A 24,832-nucleotide genomic window follows, 5' to 3' on the forward strand; every position below is an offset into this window, starting at 1 on the left:
ATATGAAAACCAGGAAAGGATCAGCTGGCCAAACAAAAGGACAACCAATCTACTAGCTGTAGACAATTTAAATTAGCTTGAGATGTATACAATGAGTGGACGGGTGGAGTTAGATCAACAAATGACCTGCACGTAAAATACAACACAGCAAACTCTCACTCTGCCGTTGCAATAGCAGTGGGTTTGATTTAGCTGACTGGTGACCCCTACTGGCTTCTTGTAGTAATGACAAGACTGGCTGGGTAAAAAAAAGCTCTCACTACAGTTGACTGCAGCACAGTTCCTCTTGACAATGTGTTTAAGGATTCATAAGATAGATATTTTAACCTCACAACCCCACCAGTCACCAAAGTAAGAGTCAGAGATCAGCTGTATTTACTGCACTGTGGTGCTGAACATCATCATCTTTCACAAACGTAAAGCACAACTTCAAAATTAAACATTTAAAAGATCAGTGAATAAATGTTTGGTAAAACTAAAATAAACTACTTTCCGCACTATAAGGCGCACTTAAAATCCTTTCATTTTCTCAAAAATCATCAGTGCGCCTTATGTTAAATAGCTAGGTTTCATTTGACGTAGACGTGACGTCGACGTAAAGCGCGAAATTTGACTGGCGGTCGGAAGTGAAAAAGATAAGCGCAAAATCACAGACAGACAGTACGCAAAATGCCTATGTCCTGTTGTGTTTACGGATGCTCCAGTAGGTCGACCAGAGAAACTGATAAACGGTATTTTAGGGTACCAAAAATAGCCCAACGAAGAGGAGAAAAATGGAAAATTCTAACCGAAAAACGTAGGAAAAAATGGATTTTAAATTTACGTTTACAGTCGGGAGGAGCAGAGTCTGCCAATGCCCGTGTCTGCAGCGACCACTTCGTCAGAGGTAATGTTATGTTTGCAAACGAACTTATTAGCATTAGGTTGTCGTTAAATTCTCGTTTACTTAGTGCTTTTAAGTTAGTAGTCTAATATTGACTTGATTGGGACTATAGGCTGCCCAAGTGCTTTGGATGACGAAGAGTCGGAGGACTGGGCTCCGACGGTCAATCTCGGCTACGAACGAAAACCCAGATCGGAATCAGTTCTCAAACGAGAGAAAAGAATGAAGCTTAAGGCAGAACAGCATCGATGTGCAGAGGCGATTTTGGATATGCAACAGACGGCTGAGAGCCCGGATTTGAGCCTAGTGACAGTGGAGAACAGGCTACTAACCCTGCCATACAATTGCAATGAGCTCCAATCACTTCTCCATCCTCCTTTGCAATTACCCAAGTCTTCAGAGGTGTCTCGTTAGACCGCTGAGAATGGTTTACCTTGAAACAAACAACTGTCACTCTAACGAAGTCCTAAGGATGTGGCATGTTTGTTGACGTTAAAGCCGCTACCGCTAACTGTTAGCGTGTTTAAGATAAAGCAATATAAGAACAAACACTCACCCTTGCAAACACCAAACTGTATCCATCACGGAGACGTTTTGTTCCAAGGTTGTGGACCCACCCGCTGACAAAAAAATTGTACGCCTCCAGACTCTTGAAAGCTTTCATTTGCTGCCTAGTGTAGTAAGAAGTCTGGAGGACCAAGTAGTTGGTGATATCCACAGCCTCGATAGTAGGCAAATCCTTTACTTCTGTGGTGTATTCGGACATTTTCAAAGAATACGGATCACGTCCGATATATTTTTTAACTATCTGTTTATATCTCTCCCGAGAAACGGGGTCTAAAGTTGCACAATAGCTGCTCTCCTGACTCTCCACAGTGTCCTCCATGTTTACTTCCGCCCTCCACTCAAAAATCGCGCTGCCTCTGCACGTCATCAGAACCACGTGACCGCAACCCAACTATTCTGGTTGTGCTTACTGACCTTGAACCGATTTTATGTGGTACATGACACACAAGAATCTGTCAAAAATGTTTTAGTATTACTTTGCTAACCTACAAAGCCACACGGCTTGATGGGTTGTCGGAGCATTATGACTACTGTAGTCAGGAGCCTCACGGAGTAATCTTGGTCCGAAACTCCGCCCACTTCAGGTCCCAAAAACAAACGAACACTGCAGCATCACTGAGAGTTAAAAACTGTCTAAATTCTTTCATCTTTAATAAAATGATCAGTGTTGCTGCTTTACCAGGTGTAACAATGAAGTTTAACATCCATCCATGAAAACAGAATTTATTACATTTAACTGAGTTAGAAGTTCGCAGGAAGTTAGCTTGCTAGCTTCCACCTAAACATGAAATAGCATGTTCTGACAGAGATTTCTGAAGAAATTCAAACGTACAGCTCTGCTATCACTTCCAACATAAATGAAGACAGAAAACTAAACAGCAGTGACGTTTGCAGGGTTACTGAAGTTGGGCTAGCTGGTATATAATGATGTGCTACGTGATCGCTAGCTACACAGCTATGTTAGCATAACATAAACACAGTGAAGCTTGGAGGATGAACGCTAACTTTTTTCCCCACTCGATAAAAGTTAACGTGAAGGTTCCTGATGGTCAGGGACAAATGCAATTGCATAGCAGGATGCTATACACGGGCCAAACTTCAGTCAGGAGAACAACTGAGATAATCGATCCACAACACAAGGTTAGTCATTAATATACTGCAACAACATGGGAATAGAGCAGCTGCCAGAGAATTCAACATTAATGAATCAATGGTACGGAAGTGGAGGAAGCCAGAAGAATGAGTTGAGTAAAGTTTGACTTATCTGACTGTTTTGTTTCGCTTAATGCGCCTTATAATCCGGTGCGCTTTATGGTCCAAAAAATACAGTAAAATAAAATAATCAAATGAAATATCAGACATACCTGTACTACAGGGGCACAGGCTTTTCACTGAGTTACTCAGGCATTCCCATTTGATTTTTTTTGTTTTTAACTAGTTAAAAAAAAAATCCTTTTCCACACAGAAAGTGTAACAAACAATTCAAATATTTAACCAGGGTGCAGGTGGGATTAAAAAACACTTGGTTCACAGTTCCTAGTTTGGATATTTTAAAGCATGGGGGGGACTTTTAAAAACATCAAAACAGACTGCAAAGACAACTGCTGGCAAAGCAAGTTGTGACCCAGCTTGGGACTCAACAGCCACTAAGGTTAATAAAGGCAAAGACATGAGGGAGCTATGTGGAGGAATCTCCAGGAGAGACTGTGGTAGAAGAAAACTTTTTAAAGATCTTATATTTATATTATATTAGCAAAATGGGGCATTTAAGGAACCAGGAAACCATAGCAAACACCAACAATCTCCATGCATCAATGGCAAAAAAGTTCTACCTGACATCATGTGGAGAAGTCCTGCTTCATTCAGTCTTTACAAATATCATCAGCCAATTTCTTCTCAGTGAGAGCGAGTATTTTTCAATAAGCTGTGCAAAGGTTCATCCACAACATCGCTGACATTTGTGGCGCTGTAATTTTAAACTCATAATCCCAATCAAAGTTTTTAAAAGCCATGCTACTGATGCACACATGCCGCACCAGCTTTAACCCTTTCTCACACCAGGTGTTTGTAAAGCATTAAGAAATTCAAGAGAAGGAATCAAAAAGCTTCAAGACTGTACCTGAATTGTACCAAAGTCCACATTTTCATAGTGGAAATGAGCACACTCTGCCAGTTTTGGGAAATGGCCCTTGGTGAAGCAAAGTCTGCAAATGCAACACACACAGTTTGGTTAGCACTTCATTCTCTTCATATGGTAACAGCTTGGAGTGTGTATGATTAGCAGAAAAAGCCGAGGGCAATGCAAACAGAGGGAGCGAAAGCACGAGGCAGGCACAGAAACAGACTCGATAAACAGCCAGTTTGGAGCGATATCAGAAATTTGTGTGTCCACGTGCCCACTCACTTCTTGACATTCTTGACCTTCATGCTGGCTGTGCTGCTGCTGCATGAGCGCATGAGGGGCTCAGTCCTCAGCTCAGGGATCTCAGCACTCCTTGCCTAAAAAAACCAAAACAAAGCACACAAACATGAAAGCTCACACTTCCAGTCCGATCCAAAGCATCGATTTAATGAGCGGAGCCAGCTAATTCATACAACTGCACATCATTCAGTTAATTAGGTTTATGTGTAGCACCAGTTTGCTTAGATCAGATCAGGTAATGACTTTCCAAAAATCCTAACAGCCTTGTGTAACCAGTGCTGTACAGCAATATGCTGTTTGACTCCATCTAATGTGTTTGGATGAGCTGAGCCCTGCTGATCCTGCTGACTGACACGTGTGCAGCTTGTTAGTTGACTGGACAACAGTATGATTCCTTTGAGAATTATTATTTTCTCCCAGCTCATCCTGGTCTTTGAATTGCTTCATATGTGCACTTTCCGTTTGCTGTTTTAAACTTCATATTTTTTATTCTCGGACTCTGGCAGAGTAATTCTGCATGATTCACAGGACACATTAATCCTTATTTATCTCAATTCACCCTCTAAAACAAGCCCGTCTTCCTTTAAGCCAGCTTTCTTCTGATTCGCTGCAGAAGGTTTGAACAGCATGTGGGAGGGCTTTTCTATTCTCACAGTCAGAATAGTTTTATTAGGGATATCCCCTCATTCACATCATACAGAGCCAAGAGCAGAAAACACAAGTGTTAAAGATGTCTGAAGAATACCTGTACACATGCCAACTAGGGCCTGATGGGTGAAAATGGGCACATCTACGAGGGTGATTGTTGTAGTTCTGTTCAGTGTTTACCACGCCAGCCGTGAGCAGCAGCGTCTCAGCTGGTAGCGAAAACGCTAACTTAGCATGGAGGAAGTTAACAGTCAAGCAACAGCAGCGTGAAGATACTTCACGCCTCCATCACCAACAGCTTTTCTTTATATGCTTTGCAATAATATTTGACTAAACTGCAGACTGTGGTCAGCTGACAGCTGAGCAGCTTCATCAACAACAAGGCTTTTTTGTTTTCTTCTCTCTCATATGTTGCTCATTCTCATTCTTGTTATGTTTGATTCCGAAGCTTTTATTGCACTTCCTATAACATAACCTGCTGCCACCTTGATAAATATTTCACTTCTCTTGTCAGCTTTACAATGTGTGTAAGGATGACTGTAAATAACAGCAGTATGACGCAAATCCTCCTCTCACACCGAGCTGAAATAACATGACTGCAAATAAAGGAGATCAATCAAAATTGGATCTTCACTCTATTGTTATTATTATTATTATTGTTGTTATTATTATTTTACTAATAATTACTAGATTCATTTTATTACATTACATAGATTACATTTTATTTTCGAAAGCAACACTTAAATGCAGCCTGGCAGACATCTGTAGCATATTAGTGCTGGAAAAAGCTACATTTGTGTATCCCTAATTTAAATGTATAGTAATGTCATGAATGCCTCACATACATGTGGTTAATGGACAAGCCGAGGGAGTGTTTCAAGGTCTTTGCACACTTACACATGTTATGAAACAGCGTTCAGTCCATAGTGTGTACTGTGCAGACTTAAAATATCACAGTCAGTCCTGTTTTTGTATGAAGATTATTCCAGAACCGACTGATTTTTAACTCATGCTCAGTAGCAGGAATCAAGTCAGGAACTGTTATTTTTAGTCATTTAATTCTTATACATAAGATGGAAGAATCTGAGCATTATGAACAATAACAACAACAGTTTGACTTGGAAACTATGTTGAACATCTAAAAGCATCAGGCACAGTTGGTTGAGAAGCATTTCTGCAGTCTCTGACTAAAAGACCACTCCCCACACAGATTCACCGACAGCCACTCACTCTGGTTGTTATCGTGTTCAAAAATAAAGCCATTCGCATCATTTAGCTTAAATTAGACTGAAAATCAAAAGCAGATGTGGTAAGAGTCTGGGGAATCTACTTTAGTGCAAGCAGATTTTAATCAGTGGATTTACTCGCTGTGAAGCTGTGTAAGAAAACAGGAGCATGACTTAGGCAAGGTTACAGAACTGTGAAAGCTTCATTCATTCAGCTTGTAACCTCACCACAGCCGCTGACAGGTACGGTGCTTTGCATATGCGGTCAGACCACTGAGACTTTCTGCACCACCTCTATTCCAGGTGCTAAAAGGGCCCAGGTAGAGGTGAAAGATGGAGCACTTGTAGCTGTTTCTGTACAGCAGGATTAAATTTGCTCTCTCAAGTTATGCTGCCAGTGAGAAGGTGGTTATATTGGTTACTACAGTTTTTGTTTAACCATCAGTGAGCTGGCTGCAATGATTAGTCCTATTTGGTAATAAAGCTTACTACACACTTACATCTACCCTCTTGCATCCTACTATGAATTGAACAGCGATAAAATACTTAGTACCTTTGTTTTTCAGTCATCTGCCACACAAAACGTGGTGATAATCTCATCGTTTCACAGTGCTAATGCAAAACACAGTATTGTGCCTGTCACAGTTCTCATTTTCACAGCTGTGACGACATGTATAAACTCACTGTGTTCTCATTGGGCGATATCATGCCTTGCGTTTTACATACACAACAAGAAGCCCGGACACATCAAACAGCCAGAGCTGCGTTTCTGCATCACATGAAGATTTAATAGGGGGGGGGGATTGTGAGCTACTAACATCGTTTTTTGATTTCATTTTAAAGCTACATCACTCGCTACAATTACAGTTGTAACTTTTTTACCACTACAGACAAACACTCTGTATCTGAACATAAACAAGTGCTTGTTGGTAAGACAAAATAAAATCTAAATAAAATAAAATAAAAAACGAACCGAATTATCTTGTATCGTTGCTAAAATAGGAATGTTGCATGTCATGTAGACTGCAGGTATTTAAGTTGCTGATGATGATCACGTTGCACGGGTGCGTGCGGGTTTTGTTCTACTAGAATATGATCTAGCCTACACAGTGCACCAGGGCGTTGGTGTGACAGCTTACACCAAGTTGTTCACACTTCTTTTCATCATGTCTTCCAACCACTGGAGACATAAATGATGCATAGTGCCCCAGTGGACACAGCCGTATTGCAAACTGAGCAAACAATCACACACACGCAGTATTAAAAGCACCGCCTCTCTAAATAATATTCAATAGGTTGCTCAGATTTCTCTTGCTGTTTCTCTTCCTCTCTGTTGCCCGATCGAAATGAGCAGTCGTGATACCGCTCCAACCACGCGCCAACCACGGGTGGCTCGACATGTTACCATGGAGACGGCCTCATTTTCACGGTGCTGCCGATGCAGGAAGCAAGACCCGAACTAAATAAGAGGAAAGGAAATAATGAATGAATGGCGTCTGGTGAATGGGACGAGCACGGAGAGATGAAATAATCAGACCGATCTGTACATGACCGATCTGTGCGAAGAGCTTGGAGTGTGGTAGGTTTAGAACACCAACAGTCTGCATTAAGGTTCAGCAGGCTTTTGGGAGCAAAAGAGAGACAGTTTTCAATACGAGAGACAGACATGTCATCGGCCCAGTGGCTTAAAAACAGACTGATAAGGAAGTGACAGGCAACAAACAAGCCGACAGGGTGGGGAGGTGTTCTCACTGGATCATGGATCAGACGTGTCAGGAATGACTGACTTTACTGAAGTGCGGTGATCACAGGACAAAACAATAAGTTCAACTTAAAGGTTTTACATAGATCACATTTGACAAACACAGCAAAATGAGCTGGCGACACAAATGCATGGCAAAAGTGAAAGGTGCACAATTTCCCCTGCAGGCTGGAGTCATCTGGACCTCAGATACCTGGATTTTGGTTCCCTTTTTCTTCAAAGCTTTTTTAATGTTTGCAAATACTAATGATGTATTTTGTTGATGGAGCTGAACTGATGGTAGAAACTGACAGTCCTGCATTAAATGTATACAAATATATTGAATTTCACTGTCGCTGAATTTCACTGTCGTACTATAACAGGATGCCACTGTTGCAACAAGCCAGTTTATGACATTTCTTCCCTCCCGAATATTCTACCATCAACAATCAGCAGAACGTTACAGTGATAAGCCTGCTTGATATAAGAATCTTAATCCATTTTTCATTTACTGGTTAAAGGTATATTCTCCTTATCTGGAACAGTCTGAATACAGGAATACAGGAAATTGTGTCTTAGTGCATTTAAAAAACAAAAGGAAACAAAAAACACACACACACACACACACACACACACAAAAACTTAAAGTCCCATCAGAATGAAGGAATGAGGAACACGTACATACTCCTTGGAAAAAAGATTGCATCAGATTACTTTCACAGGCCACATTTCTTTCTAGATGTAGTACTCACTGACAAGCAAGCACTATTAACCTGGTTTATAACGGTTCTTTAACACCCTGTTACCATCACCCAGCGAGGGGGAGTCACCCAGCCACAGGGTGATATTTCAAGCAGCTCACTCTGAGCATAAGTGGGTAGGTTTAAAAAAAAAAGAAAGAAAGAAAAAAGAAGAAAAAGAAAAGATGGATGATGCTTCTAATTAAAAATCCATGTTAAAAAAAGTCAAGTGTTTCTCACCATGGCACTGATGGTTTCCTCCCAGTCTGGTCTCTCTCTGGGATGGATGTGAGCCAGTTCAGGCACAAGGTCGTCGTCCTCCAGATGACGTCCAGGTCTCAGACCCCTGCAGCCAGACACACACAAACAGAAGCTTAGAACTCAAATGGCACACACTGGACTATCACAGTATCACTCTTAGTGTATGTATATATGTGAAAGTGCTATGCCAAATGCCTGGTATAACGATCTCAACTTCATGAAATATGAATTTATCCAGTACGAGTGAATAAATAGAATCCCAAATGTTGCTTTTCAATGCATTTAAATCTAATACATAGCTTTATTCCTTTATATTTTGCTAGGAAAATATAAAATAATACGTTTGGGATTATTGTCATACTGAAAAACAAAGACACTGCCAATCAGACGCTTTCCAGATGGTATTACATGGTGGATCAAAGTCCACTTTCTACCTTCATAATTCCATCAAATTTTGACAAGATTCCCATCACCACTGGTACGACACAGGCTGGGTTTTACGGATGGTTATAGACTCCTGTACTAGTATGCTGACCACCTCTATGCATACTAAAGACAAGTTGAACCAGAGATACTACCGTATTTCCCGGACTACAAAGCGCACCTGAATATTAGCCGCACAAGCTAAAATCAGGGGAAAATCCTGTTTTGTACATACATTAGCCGCACCTGACTAAAAGCCGCAGGTGTTTCAATGTTGACTTATCATATGCAAGAGAATATGCACAAAGGGAATTGTCAGGAAAGAGATGGCTGTTTGGAGACATCACTTTTATTAATATTTTGAAAAACAAGTTATGGGTACATATTTGCACATGTAGTACATAACAGTAACCTACAGCACACCAGAAAAATAGATTCGGACTACCTTTTAGGCTCAGGTGCAGTGACACGGCTTTAACAAGAAGAAAAGTCAGTCATTCACCACCATCTTTCTCTTCTTCCTGCGCTCTAAAACCACCAAAGTCCTCTTCTCCAATGTCGGAAAGGAACAGGCTCAGGATGGCTTCGTCATCCACTCTCCGCTTCTCTCCTTCGTTGTCACTTTCAAAACCAAAGAAATCCTCATTGTCAGAGTCGAACACCCTCAGAAGGGCCGTGGCGGTGTCCTCCTCTCCATCATGCAGCAGTCCAGCCCTTCAAAATCCGTTGGTGATCGTGGATGTTTTCGCACTTTTCCACGCTGTCAGAATCCACCAGTGGAGTTGGGCATAACTTGCTTTTCGCAAGTTTATCGCCGCTCGTCATCCACGCCTCCCGCTGAACGCGTAGCGCTACTTTGAAGTTTGTTTTTCGCGCTACTTCGTACGGCACTACGTTGCCTGGCGGACGGACATGTGACTAACATACCACTCTTGAACCTCGATCCTTCCGCCAGGCAACGTAGTGCCGTACAACAGCGGAACAAACAAAACAAATCGTCTTACGATATCACAAAAATCATGGAAAATCCATAGAAAAGCCGCACCTGACTAAAAGCCGCAGGGTTCAAAGCTTGTGCAAAAAGTAGCGGCTTATAGCCCGACAATTACGGTATATTTGCATTAAAATATAAAGAAATATTTTTTTCAAAAAAAAAAACAAAACTGAGTGGGCTCAAATCTTTTGCACAGTGCTACCAGCTCTGTGGAGCATACCGAGGTGAGCTGTAATAACCGAGCACTCTTCACATTTACAGTTCTTTACGTGTCACAAGTTTTAATAAAAGAAAACTATCAATAACCAAAACCCAACTCTCTTCAATGGGGTTAATTACAATAACATTTCTTTCTATTTTTTATTTTTTTAAATACAAGCTCTACAACAATTACTACGTTTACAAAATTCTACTGCAGAACAGCATGTTGGGTGATGCTAGCTAGCCACATAGCATACCGGTTTGTTACATCTTCATGTATGCTCAATCACTTAGGTAAGGAAATCCCCAAAAGTTGATTCTGTTCATCTAGACGTAGCGTTTTCAGTCTTCTTCAGTCTCAGCTGACTTTCCCCAACTTTATAAACAGTACATTTGCACAAGGGCTGGCACTAGCACCACTGACGAACAATGGGCCATGACTTCAATTTCTTGGTTATTAATGCAAATTGTCATGCACTCATGTATATATCATGTATATATCTATCTATCTACTTAGCACTTTTAATTCTTATTCTCATTTTTATTTTCATGTCTATTTAAGCTTAATTTATAACAGTATTTATAACAGTATGTTTGCACTGAAGCACCGCAGCAATTTCCTAATGTTGTAAACCCGCTCAACATTTGGCAATAAAACCCTTTCTGATTCTGATGACCATTGGATCAATGGCTGAGTACCATTCACAGAGAGTTGGGGAATTGCTGCAATCATGACACTGAAAGAAATGTCCCCCTTGACTTCCCAATCAAACCAGTGTTCCTCCCTGCCCAAGATGTGTACATCCTCATCCTGGCATGAAAAGTTAGCTCTATGTTGTGCCATCGGCTTAGCCAGAGGTTGTTTGGTTCCCCCAACGTATAAATCATGGTAATCCTTCTGGCACTCTATTTTACTCTGTCTGTGCTGGCAGAGCAGATCCTTGGGGTGGACATGTTTCTCCCACTGAAAGCGCTGCGTCCAGGTACACAGAATCAACTTTTTGGGTACCAGTTTGTTTATTTGACTTCCCCATGCAGTACCATAGATCCTCCCAAACATCACATCTGTGGTGCTCTTCAGGACAGGAGCTCACTGAACTTCACTTCAAAGTTATCCTACAGACTACTATCCTAGCAACATCCAACGACCTTAGAGTCTCCCATCAGACTGTACCTTTTGCATAAGATGTAGTTTTTTTGTTTGCTTTTTTTTTATTATTATTATTTCCTTATGTTCTGGGTTATTTGGGTGTGTGAAGAAGTAAGTTCATATGTAAGCATGTTCAGTTTCGTATACTTTGAGATCAGTGCCTCAGGTACTAAACAAATGTATCAGTTGAATTGTTCACAACTGTGTGGAATGCCAGAAGGCAAAATACTGTATTTAGACACTAAAACGAATCACTTATTATGCTTTAATCATTTATATCCAGTAATCAAAAGGATGTGAAGCTTGGGTTTATTTTCAATAAATGTCTGGAAGTGTCATTTTAAACCTATTAAACTGCAGAACATAAAATGCTGATCCTTTAAAAGAGGATTTATCACTTGTCCATGACTATAAACTTAATATGTATGGATTGTAGGGTCCAGTTCGAGGCATCTCGAATGTAACAGTCAGGAAATGAAACATGACATGAACAGTGGATAATTTGATGAGGGCAAATGAGTTTGCAATACTCTGAGAGAACAAGTTGAAGTTGATGAGACATCTGTCTGAACTGACCTTGTTTCCATAGAGCCGTCTCTCGCACACACACACACACTCTCACTCATTCACATACAAACAGTTGCCTCAAGGATGTGTTTTAACCATTGTAGACAAGAGAGGAAATTGAAAGAGGGGGAAAAAAGGCAGTTTTGGGAAGAATGGAAGATCTGCAGCAGCTGCAAGATGACAGACCGAACTAACTCTGAGACAAGATCTCTGCATTGAGATAATTGGACTTAAGGGCTCGAGACTCTGAGACGAGATATCGGAAGCCAACTTTAGCAATGACTACATCTCTTTACTCCCAAACCTTTTTACAGAATTTTTCATGTAAATTACTTCATCATTCACTCAAGGTATGATGCTTTTCTTCTGCCTGACAATTTAATGTAGAGTCAGAGATTTAAAACCAGGGCTAAGACCCACTGAACAATAAACACACTCTATACCAACTGACACATTCAACAGTCAACAAAAGTAGTGTGAAAGCATTTTATTCATTCCAACTGCAGCAAAATCCAAAACAAGGTCCTGAACATTCATCAGTACAGATATGACCTGATTCCCTGTGGGCCCGATAAAGCCAGTCAACCTAGCAAAGACCCTCGCTGAAAAGCCTGAGAAATAAAAAGCCTTGATTAGACATGACTGAACAACAGGTCAGGGAGATATAGCTGTCTGTAACTGCACTGCGCTGATTGACCTGAAGTGAGGAAACTGACTTAAACTGATTTTACTCATAATAAACCAAAGTCCTCTGGTTTATGATGCTTGACCCTGGTAAAGAAGGCCCAGCAGCGGCTGCACGTCCTCTGTGTCCTGAGGAAGAATAACCTGGAGGCCATCTCCAGATCCTCCTGTGTCAGGAAAACCAGGGTCATCACAGGTGACCCCTTGCACCCCACCTATCACCTGTTTGACCCGCTACCCTCTGGTTGGCGCCTCAGGTCAATCAGGTCCCACATTTCCAGACTCACAAACAGCTTCTTCCCCTGGGACTGTTAACAAACACTATATCCCCCCACACCCCACTCTGCCCACCCACCTCACCAAACTGAGCCATGGTCTTAGTAACACTCATCACTCAAGCCACTCACACAGACTCCATTCAGATGAAGTCTTTTCTTTGGACTACTTCCAAGCACCATCTAATATGTGCCTCTCGCTTTATTTTGTATATATATTTTTGTTTTGTATCTACAGTGGGGCAAAAAAGTATTTAGTCAGCCACCGATTGTGCAAGTTCCCCCACCTAAAATGATGACAGAGATCAGTAATTTGCACCAGAGGTACACTTCAACTGTGAGAGACAGAATGTGAAAAAAAAATCCATGAATTCACATGGTAGGATTTGTAAAGAATTTATTCGTAAATCAGGGTGGAAAATAAGTATTTGGTCAATAACAAAAATACAACTCAATACTTTGTAACATAACCTTTGTTGGCAATAACAGAGGTCAAACGTTTACTATAGGTCTTTACCAGGTTTGCACACACAGTAGCTGGTATTTTGGCCCATTCCTCCATGCAGATCTTCTCGAGAGCAGTGATGTTTTGGGGCTGTCGCCGAGCAACACGGACTTTCAACTCCCGCCACAGATTTTCTATGGGGTTCAGGTCTGGAGACTGGCTAGGCCACTCCAGGACTTTCAAATGCTTCTTACTCCTTTGTTGCCCGGGCGGTGTGTTTTGGATCATTGTCATGTTGGAAGACCCAGCCTCGTTTCATCTTCAAAGTTCTCACTGATGGAAGGAGGTTTTGGCTCAAAATCTCACGATACATGGCCCCATTCATTCTGTCCTTAACACGGATCAGTCGTCCTGTCCCCTTGGCAGAAAAACAGCCCCATAGCATGATGTTTCCACCCCCATGCTTCACAGTAGGTATGGTGTTCTTGGGATGCAACTCAGTATTCTTCTTCCTCCAAACACGACGAGTTGAGTTTATACCAAAAAGTTCTACTTTGGTTTCATCTGACCACATGACATTCTCCCAATCCTCTGCTGTATCATCCATGTGCTCTCTGGCAAACTTCAGACGGGCCTGGACATGCACTGGCTTCAGCAGCGGAACACGTCTGGCACTGCGGGATTTGATTCCCTGCCGTTGTAGTGTGTTACTGATGGTGACCTTTGTTACTTTGGTCCCAGCTCTCTGCAGGTCATTCACCAGGTCCCCCCGTGTGGTTCTGGGATCTTTGCTCACCGTTCTCATGATCATTTTGACCCCACGGGATGAGATCTTGCGTGGAGCCCCAGATCGAGGGAGATTATCAGTGGTCTTGTATGTCTTCCATTTTCTGATGATTGCTCCCACAGTTGATTTTTTCACACCAAGCTGCTTGCCTATTGTAGATTCACTCTTCCCAGTCTGGTGCAGGTCTACAATACTTTTCCTGGTGTCCTTCGAAAGCTCTTTGGTCTTGGCCATGGCGAAGTTTGGAGTCTGACTGTTTGAGGCTGTGGACAGGTGTCTTTTATACAGATGATGAGTTCAAACAGGTGCCATTCATACAGGTAACGAGTGGGGGACAGAAAAGCTTCTTACAGAAGACGTTACAGGTCTGTGAGAGCCAGAGATTTTCCTTGTTTGAGGTGACCAAATACTTATTTTCCACCCTAATTTACGAATCAATTCTTTACAAATCCTACCATGTGGATTCATGGATTTTTTTTTCACATTCTGTCTCTCACAGTTGAAGTGTACCTCTGGTGCAAATTACTGACCTCTGTCATCATTTTAAGTGGGGGAACTTGCACAATCGGTGGCTGACTAAATACTTTTTTGCCCCACTGTATATCCCTCTTCATTGTATTAATTTCTCCTGTTTGCTAATTATTCTTGCTGTTTGCTACTTATATTACACTCAACAAAAATATAAACGCAACACCTTTGTTACTGCTCCCATTCCCCATGGGATGGACGTAGAGACCTAAAATTCATTCCAGATACACAATATAACCATCCCTCCCAAACAGTGGTCACAAATCAGTCCAAATGTGTGGTAGTGGGCACATCTGCCATATTGAGATAATCCATCCCACACCTGTGCCACATCAGGATGCTGATCTGACATCATGAGTAGTGCACAGGTGTACCTCAGACTGCCCACAACATTTTTTGTATCTGGAATGAATTTTAGGTCTCTACGTCCATCCCATGGGGAATGGGAGCAGTAACAAAGGTGTTGCGTTTATATTTTTGTTGAGTGTATATTCCAGCATTGATAGTGTGGAGCACCCACAGTTTCGTTATGCATGTACAATGACAATAAAGGCCTATTCTACTCTATTCTATTTTATTTCAGGCGTTTTGCATTTGACTCATTATGCATTATTCAATATACTAGGTTGATAAATTTAAGAGAGGCTACTGGAACAGAACCAGCAGAAAGTATTATGGCTTTTATTTATTGGCAAAATGCCACGTTCTCCTTGATGGAGAGTCTAATAAAGCTACTCCATGACTCAGTGATGTCACGTCCTCCTTTAATGCAAGATTAAATATTTAGTGAGAGGTAATTCTGGAAAGTTCTAAAATAAAGGGAAATCCCTTTGAATGTTCTTCAGCTCTTTAATCTCCATCCTCCGGTCGGGCCACCCAGTCAGCAGAGCTTCTTTCCTTCCATAGTAACCAAATCCAACTAACATTTGTTCTACTGGAGACACTAGAGCGCTGTGCCCAAACACACTGCTGTGACAGTTCTCTTCTAAAGAGTGCTGAATCTGAACCAGAGCCACAATAAAAATAGAGTGTGAGACACTGTTTATACATTACAGCAGCATTCCCATGTATACTGGACACATCAATCCAATACCAAAGTATCTCTGACAGGCCAGTATTATCTGGGCTCTTCCCTGACTTCAGTTATTTATCCTGAAAGTCAGCTCGCTGGCCACACGGTAAATGATATGAAATAACTTGTGAGAAGGCCTTCAGAATTTTTTGACTACTGTCGCACAGCCTGAGCATGATGACAAGCTTTGAGCAGCACTTATCAGGGAAGGCTGAGGAACTACTGACAAAGTGTGAAGCACTTTGAGACACCACAGATAAAGGCCAACAGTTTTAGTGCATTTTATTCGCCCAGTGCCACCTTTTCTGTTCAAAAGTGAAGTGAAATCACAGACTTCTCAGAATGCCTCCAAGTTTGCATGTAAAAAGAAAGAGACTGCCCTCCACAGCTTCTCTGTCAAACATTCTTATAAGACTGCAGCCAGAAAAGCTTGCTCATCTTGAACAGCGCTCGTCTCTGCTTTCCTGCCTACCTTCTTCCCAGCCACAAAAACAGATAAGAGGAGAAACTGACAGAAAACTTCCCTCTGCTAAGCTCCCGGCCTGCTGAGTCAAATCTTTCTCTCTCCAATTGTGTAAGATCAAATGCAACGAACTCCACATACGAGACTGTGTGAAAGTTTCAGTCTTGACTAGTTTTCCAGCATTTCCATCAGCATCACAATTTTACGCCACGAAAAGCAACAGCAGCTTGTTTTTTGCTCTGAAAATGAAAGCCATGAATCTCTCCCCACATTTATCCTGAACCTCAACTTTCTCATTTCTCCTCTATTAGGCTGCCTCAGTACTGGAGCCACTGAATGTCTGACTCAACATGTCCTCAGCCACGAACAGAAATCCTGTGGTTTTTCATGCATTTTTAGGTCCGTCTGGTGCAGGTCTCACCCTTCAAATGAAGATACTAGTTTGAAGATAAAGAGGACGCTCCATTGGAGACTATGACAGCTACCACAGGGCAGGCTACTCCCTAGACACAGAGATAGCAGTCACAACCACACATGTGGTCATTTTAACCTAACCCAACGGCGCATGTTGTTGGACTAATGGCGTAAACCGGAGAATCCATAGAGAACCCGTGCAAACACAGGGACAACACGCAAACGCCACAGAAAGACCCCAGCCAGATGGTGGATACAAACCCAGACCTCGCTGTCAGGAAATGCTGTGCTGCCCTCGTTAACCAAGTCCTGTGGACAAATACCATAAACTGTATTTAAAAGATGGATGTGGCTCCTGGGCCTGAAAAGTGAAGCCAACGTGGAAGCATGGGGCAGCTCTGCAAAAAGTCCATTTGCATAAAGATCTACTGTTCAGCAAATTAACTACAAGCTCAGTAAACCCTTTCCTGATGAGTCTCAATTGCTATTTTCAAGTCTTATGAATATAACGTGAGGATCATGTTGTGCATAGTGGTCTCACTAGAATAACAGAGGATAAAGCAGGGTTTGCTTTGGGGAGGTGCTACCTTGAGATTAGCCTACAGTACGTCTCTGTTAGTCAGACACACCGTTCATTTATCACGTCCAGCGCCAAGACAGAAACACCAAAAACATTTACCAACACCTGCACTTCACTAAACTGTGGCTACATCTATAGTTTGTATTTTAAACATTGTGCTATAAAATGAGAGTCTAGCCCACTATCATCATGCTTTTCCTTTTTCCCCAGAGGTTTGAAAAGGACAATAAAACAACTGTGGAAAAGAAAATGGTTACACCACTAATAAACACTCTGAGCCATTACTGAAGCAGACTTTGCAATTAGCAAAACTAATCAGGCCAGGCTGTGCAGACACAAGCCACCAGTATGTACATTACAGGGTTGGCTGAATAGTTATTAGAGGGCTGTGGCTGTAACACCAGAGCAATAAGTGTCATCTTCAAGTTATTTGAAGAGACCAAAACGTGAAGATATTTTGTTTACCATCGCATAACAAACAGAATACCCCCTAATACTCATTAATGAAAAACTAAGACTATGTAATGTTTTAGATTCTATGATTGTATAACCAATAAATATAATTGATTAATGAGTGACACGCGTCAAAGAAGACAAAAGAACAAATCTGTGAAGCCAGATCTGATGTAAGGAACGACAAATAAAACACTTAAATCCTGTCATGGTGTCAGTGAGTTTTCCTCAGACTGATTGTGGCTTTTTCCTATCATAGCGTCGTCTCTCTGTATAATCCCAGACTGACTGATTTACTGTGATGGTTGGTTATGATGATGACAACTGGACGCTGTGGGGACACCATCTGTTGTTCTTCTTTTGGCTGGAGTGAATGCTTATGACTGAATGTTTAGGCTTGTTCTCCTGCTGTGAAATGAATTTGAGATGCTTCCATTACAGTTCTGTAGTACCTTTGGGACTTGGGGTCAACTAAACTTTGAGAGTAATTTCCATATTGATCTGAGAGTCACTCACAAAGAATGAGTCCAGAACAGCATTTGAAAGCATGAATAAAAATATTCATGCATACAAGACGGAAATCACTCACTTGACGAGCAGTAATTTGCAAATGAAGGCGAGTCTAAAGGTAAACGGCACAAAGTCAGAGATGAGACATGAATAAATACAGACAAAGCACAACAACAACTAGTAATGCCAGTTTGGGTGGCTCTGATCACTATTTATGAGAGCAACTCTTAAGAGCATAAACATGTTTTCTGTACTGAACTGAACACACATGGATACATGCCACTTTTAGAACTGCCAATATTACCCTCCAGAGAATATCATGGCACTGGTTTGGTGAAAGAGATATCCAGCAAATAGCAAATGGGGGCTGCAGGGAGTATACTGCCTCATGTTCGGCCTCACAAGAATTAAGTGAATTTGTTTAGTTTAAATTGATATTTCAAGTCAATAATTTATCCACAAGGAATAAGCTAGTGAATCAGCACGTCCAGAACTGAAAGAAAGCAGTTTATTGCACTGACGGTGACAGTTGTTTCTTTCGGTTCCTTCCATGACTTTGTGTTTTAAAAGTGTGCAATTTAAAAACTCAGCCAACTTCATCGCTATTACAGACAGACTTGCTAGGACACTGATTAGTCTGTGAATCAACATACTGTACTTTAACGTGAGAAGCAGCTGGGCAGGGCCTGGCTATCCAATATAACATAACCAGCTTCTAGGAGCTGCCTCTGGCTCCAGAAATTTTTATGTGAAATTCGAGCTCGGTTTCGGGACATTCAATCACTGAAAGGGAATGAATGAAAACAACGGTGGGGAACTGAAACTGGTTCCACCTCCGTGACGCAGAGAGACTTCCTAAGCCTTTGGGCTAATTACCATCAAAAAGGAAGCGAAAGGTTTTAACTCTCTGCAATTTCTATTTCTTTATGTTTTATATACAGTGGAATGTTTTCTCTGGCAAGAGGCATAAATGAGTCTATATCATCTTTGGTACTGGAACAGTATTCACATTTCAGATATTCAGACGTATAAAAGGCTTAGGAAGTCTCTCCCTCACAGAGGTGGAACTAGTTTTAGTTCCCCACTGTTGTTTTAATACATTTCCTTTCAGTGATTGAATATCCTGAAACCGAGCTGAAATTTCACTAAAAACCGCACGCACGCACGCACGCACGCACGCACGCACGCACGCACGCACGCACGCACGCACGCACGCACGCACACACAGCCAAAAAAAGAAAAGAAACACATTTTAATCTGAGTATAGCATCACGTTAACTTGCAGGATATTGTCCTGGGCAGCCGAGTAGCAGAGGGTGTTGTTAATCATTTTCAGCTGCTTTGGTGTTAACAAAATTAGCAACAGGTGCTCTGCAGAGGCAACAGTGGTACAACCCCGGGAAACAGCAGTGGCTTTACAGGTGGAGGCCACTGACACTTTTCCCTACTCACATTTTCTGTTGTTTACAAGCTAGGGTCAATGTCACAACTGACAGCATGAGGCGATATCTAACCCTACAGAGGTTGCACAGGTAGTCCGATTCCTCCTGAAGAGCTCCAGAAGAGCTGGACAGGGCTGAAGAAGGTCCCTAACCCATCATCAGGACTGCTTCTTTGTGCAAGGTGGAAAAGGATGAGCACTGCCAGAGCTCTAAAAAAAAAATACCACCCTCCCAACCAGACTGGCTACCCCAGGTGCCACCCCGAAGCTAAAACAATAAAATTCAATCAAATATCAAATGGACGGTTATGTTTTCACAGTGAAGCTCAGATATCCGAGTGTAAGTGAATGCAGCATCGGCTTTTGCACTATGAGCATCACGTTAGCAAAGGTAGGAGAGCCAAGCGCGAAAGAGGCACCGCAGGAAACAATTTTTCGGCGAAAGAAAATGAGGAGAGAATAAATGTCCCGGTAAGTAATATTAAGTTTGTTGAGTTTAGTAAACTTCGGTGAAATTAGAATACCAAAAAAATAACACTTAAAGAATTATTGCAACCGTCGGGTATTTCAGACAGTAGGCTACAGGGGGGAGCTAGCATAAGAGTTACGAGTTATACGATATAATCCAAGTCGTAACATTGCTGTGTGGAGCTGCAGATTTGGTTGCAGGTTAACACAGCTGGACTGGCCATTGGGCATTTGCCGGTAGGCCGATGTGTAAATATAACTCAGTTGTTTGGTGAATGAAACCTGAAAGCACATGCTTTAAAAACAAAGGGTTGTGTCCTATTCAAGACAGATGAAGGTATGGCCTCCTGACATTTATATGACTAACTCTGCATTCGCCTTAGGTGAACAGAGCTATCAGAATCTCACAGTTCTATCATGAAGCACATCATATCATTGCCTGAATGTGATCACCATAAAGCCTCTGAAGTGAGATCTCTGGGATTCTGACAACTCCGGTGCGGAGCTGTGAAACTGAAGCACAGAACCCTTGCATCTCACGACTACCATGATTACATCATATTACACCTTTTTCAATACCGGTGAAGACGTTGCTGGGTTCAGTGCCGAAATGCCCAACAATCAGTGTTATCATTCAGCTTCATCATTAAAACCATGTTTGATTATCACACTTTTAATCAGTCATGTAGACACTGCTGTAGCGCCACCAAAGCCTGACAACTATGCAGGCAACACAGTAACATTTGTTTGTTTTGTGTCTACGAAAAAAATGGCAGAACTCGGTACTCGTGGTGCTCTCTGGAGATTTTTCAGCTTCATGAGAGGACAAAAATCTGCATTTTGGTTGATTTTGGATTTGACAAGAATGCTAAGAGGCAGCACAGTGATGTGGTGCTTAGCAGTGGCACCTCACTGTGAGCGGGGGCTTTCCCGTATGGGGTCAGCAAGTCTCCCTGTGTGTTTTCTCCAGGTAACCTGGCTTCCTCCCACAGTCCAAAGACATGCAGGTGATCAGTTCATAATGTGGGAACTCAGAGACATTATTAATGTTCTGTCAGTAGATGTTACAATGACAGTTGTAAACGTGTTGGGGGCTAGAAAACAGATGATAGCCGTGTTAACCAGCACTCATCTACACTACTTTGATCTCTTTTTGTTTTGCTTTGTTTTTTTAAACAACAAAGCAGCTGGACATCAGCTTCATCAGATCAAACTGAAATATAAGCAAGCATCCAAAGCAGGGTGTAACCGCATTCTGCACCGGGATGTTGATACCGACATGGAAAAAAACCTGCAAGCACAGCTAACATCAGCCAGCAAACTAAACTGACTTTTTGTGCTTGCAATGTTATACATGGAGCAAAGCACCTCACATATCAGCAACAACTGAGGAAATGTATTAGTGGTTTCACACAGCTCCAAAATGGATTTGGATTTTGAGGTGAATTTGTTTGGCCAATTCCTGACTTCGTCCATTTATAATTTGCTCAGTTTAAAACATTTTATAGGTTTTCTGTCTCAGAAAGAAGAAAAAAAGTCCACTAGTTTTTTTTTTCTCTTGGTTTAACAACTAACAACGTGGTTTTCAGGGGTATCAGTTTGCATTTCTTCTGCTACTGCATATAACAGGTTCCACAGGTGTCATTTTCCTCCCTTATTTTAGATTCCCATCTAACTCCAAGTTAAACAGGATTCCCAAGGTTCCAAAAGCAAAGTTAAATACATTTCATGTTGCAAATAGTTTGATGCACTCTGGTTTTTCATTTTAACTCTTGCATCACCTCACGTCTTGGTCACAAAGAACATCCTGATAATGTACAATAACTAAAATTCTAGATATTAAGTTAATAAGACCAGACCATTTTTTATAAAGTTTTGATACTTATAATTTTGGGTTGGATAATCCGTGGAGCATCAACTGGAAACTAACGTGCCTGACAAAAAACCTCAATTGGAAAAATGGCATGTTCTATTCAGGGCATCAATACGTGAAAATTCAATAGAAAACTGGGCTTTTTTCTCTGACCGGCTATGAAATATCAATAATAACAATAATAATAATAAAATGTTCTTTTGAGCAGATCAAAAGTAAAGTCTGATGCATGTCATTTCCCATTTAAAAGGAAAAAATCTGGGAAAGCAAAGAGCAGCAATAAATGGATAGAAAGACAGCAAACAGGGTGGAATCCATCAGTAGGCAGCGCACAGGATTTCAACCTTATGCATGTTTTGGATCTCATCCACAGGCTGGAAGTCTCTCCAGTCAGCCAGCAGTTTAGCTGCCATCCCAGTGAGGCAGTTTATCTGTCCTACATATGGCATCACAGACGGGACTTCCATCCACATATTTCTACCAGTTACTAATGAACTGTTTTCATCCTATGAAGGGGAAGCTCTGATCCGGCATGTTGTTGTGCTCCAGCTGTACTTTTAAACAGCACTACAGGGTCAGCAGCTATCAATGCTCAACTGAAATATGTCTTGATGGCTCCATAAATATTTCTCTGCTATTGATTAAGTATATCTGTTGCTCAGCAAAAACTGGGCATGGAATAAATGCTCGACTGTAATAACCATTAACCAACCATTAAAGAGTAGCGTGGCTGCTGGGCAGCATATATTATTAAAAATCTAAGATACGTATGTGGATATATACGAATATATATGAATAATGATGCTGTTGGGTCAGATATGAACTTTGCGATAAGTGGCACACTTTGTAATTTTTATTACAATATTATTATTTATGTTAAATTCAGAGGTGGACATGCTGATTTCAAGGTCCAAACATTCTCCTTTCAGAGAACAGAATTTATGGTTTCATCAATTATGGGATGCTGTTCAGGTCCTGAAGCGGCCCCAGAATATTACACTACCACAAGTTTATGAAATGCTGTGTTAGTTTTATGACAGATGTAATGAAATGCAAACCTTTAAAAAGTCTTGTGGATCATTAAGATGTTTTTTGGTAAAAGTGAGATGATCCTGTTAGTCCAGCAGTGGCTTTCTCCCTTGGATACCATTTTTTTCCATTCTCTTTCTTGCTGTTGAGTCATGAACACTGACTGTTGACAAGGTAAAAGAGGTCTGGGACAAGTGAGGGGGTAACTACTTTTTCCAGAAAAAGCCAGGTAGGTTGGACAGCTTATTTCTCTTAATAAATGTAATCATAATTTAAAAAGTGCATTTTCCTGGGTTATTGCTGACTAGTGACTAAGGACTAAAAGATTTTAAATCTCCAAGCACCAGTGATTGGGTCCTTGTACCTTTGTGCTCATTAGTGTGAGAGAGTTGAGGGGCTTTGGCGTCATGTAGATCAGCGGTCCCCAACCCCCCGGGCCTCGGACCGGTACCGGTCCGTGAGTCGTTTGGTACCGGGCCGCGAGAGTTGAGGCTCAAGCGTGAAATGTCTGGTTTTCAGGGTTTTTATCGGTTTTCAGCGTTATTTTCAGAATCAGAATCAGAATCAGAATACTTTATTGATCCCTGGGGGAAATTATTTTTTGTTACAGTGCTCCATTTTAAACCACTTTAACCATTTTAACCATTTTAACCATTTTGTTATCGTTTACTCTGTTTTCCTGGGTCTTTTCACGTGTGTTATGAATAAATCTTCTTTTTTTCGGTACCGGTACTAGTTTTATTTTGTTGTATTTATCCGCGACACCTTAAAGGCCGGTCCGTGAAAATAATTGATTGATTGATTGATTGATTGGTAATTTATTTCAACATGTGAACAATATACAAGTACATTTAGAAAAGAAAATAATGTCGGGCATAAACCAGTCCATGGCGCAAAAAAGGTTGGGGACCGCTGATGTAGATCCATTCACTCTTAGACATTAAGAGTGAATGGATCTACATAATTGTTACGAAGCTGCACATCACATGTGGAAATACATCTACTGTCGGCTTTCTGTTGCCCTACGACACAGAATGTCTCTCTCAGCATAGGAACATTGGACAATGTATAATTGTGTTAAAACAACTTTCTTTTTCACGGCCGCACATTGTATGCCTGGATGTTGCCACGGCAACAATGTTCAATGAAACACTGTTCAATGAAAAGTCGCAATTTCCATAATGATGCATTGCAACGCTCTTCAGAGGACACGAACCAAATCTGAATTTGAAGCCTCTCTGATTAATTCACTTGGAAGAGTTTGTTAAAGGGGACGTGTTCTGCTCATTTCAAACTGCACCTTTATTTCTTTAGAATTTGCTGGAGCAGCTTTGCATGATTCCCAATTAACACATAACTCCTATGTATCTTATACTGGGCCTTGGTGCCCTTTAAGGCAGTTTTCTTCTCACTGGCTGCCCCTCGCAAACCCAGGTTTGAAAAACAAGTGGGTGGGACTTCTGCGCTATATAGTTTTAAGATGCTTGTTTTCGAGTCTGGACATGTATGTACAACATGTGCTACATATAGGAAAGTTATTTTTTCTTATTAGGACATTTGTCACCACATTGCCCAAGATCCAAACATTATGTTTCCTATTCAAAGATTTAACTTGTCTCATGATTAACTTCCATAGTCACGAGACAAATGATGTTATCCTGAATCAGATGGCATTTTCTTCCCCATAGACTCATAAGCTGTGTATGCTTTGTAAACCCAGCCACTCTGTTTAAAAGGCTGCAACGTAATATGTCTCTGAACATTTTGCAAAATCAAAACAATCAGAAAGGAGCAAAGGCAGAGATTTCCCACAATGCAACTCAAAATGATCTTTCATTAGACCCTTGCTGTGGTAATTTCCTCAGATCTTGCACACTAGTCTCTAAACCTAATCGCCAAAAACACAATATCACAAACGATGACAACACTATGACATAATCAAGGATATTTCCTCAGACTTGTCAAAGCAGAAAGACTCAGTTGTTTT

General features: G+C 41.3%; 1 protein-coding gene across 5 annotated transcripts in view; it reads right to left on the reverse strand.

Moving 5' to 3' along the window:
• arhgap32b (Rho GTPase activating protein 32b) overlaps nt 1-24,832 on the reverse strand; it is a 119,089-nt gene that overhangs the window by 53,375 nt on the left and 40,882 nt on the right. For all 5 annotated transcript variants that reach the window (XM_080306985.1, XM_080306983.1, XM_080306981.1 and 2 more), the window contains exons 3-5: nt 8,468-8,573; nt 3,855-3,949; nt 3,570-3,654 (exon numbers count right to left, since the gene is read on the reverse strand). In XM_080306985.1, coding sequence (XP_080163111.1) covers nt 3,570-3,654; nt 3,855-3,949; nt 8,468-8,573 — 286 coding nt within the window. The remainder of the gene's footprint in view (nt 1-3,569; nt 3,655-3,854; nt 3,950-8,467; nt 8,574-24,832) is intronic.

Source organism: Astatotilapia calliptera, chromosome 10 (genome assembly GCF_964374335.1).
Source record: "Astatotilapia calliptera chromosome 10, fAstCal68.1, whole genome shotgun sequence".
Classification (NCBI taxonomy): domain Eukaryota; kingdom Metazoa; phylum Chordata; class Actinopteri; order Cichliformes; family Cichlidae; genus Astatotilapia; species Astatotilapia calliptera.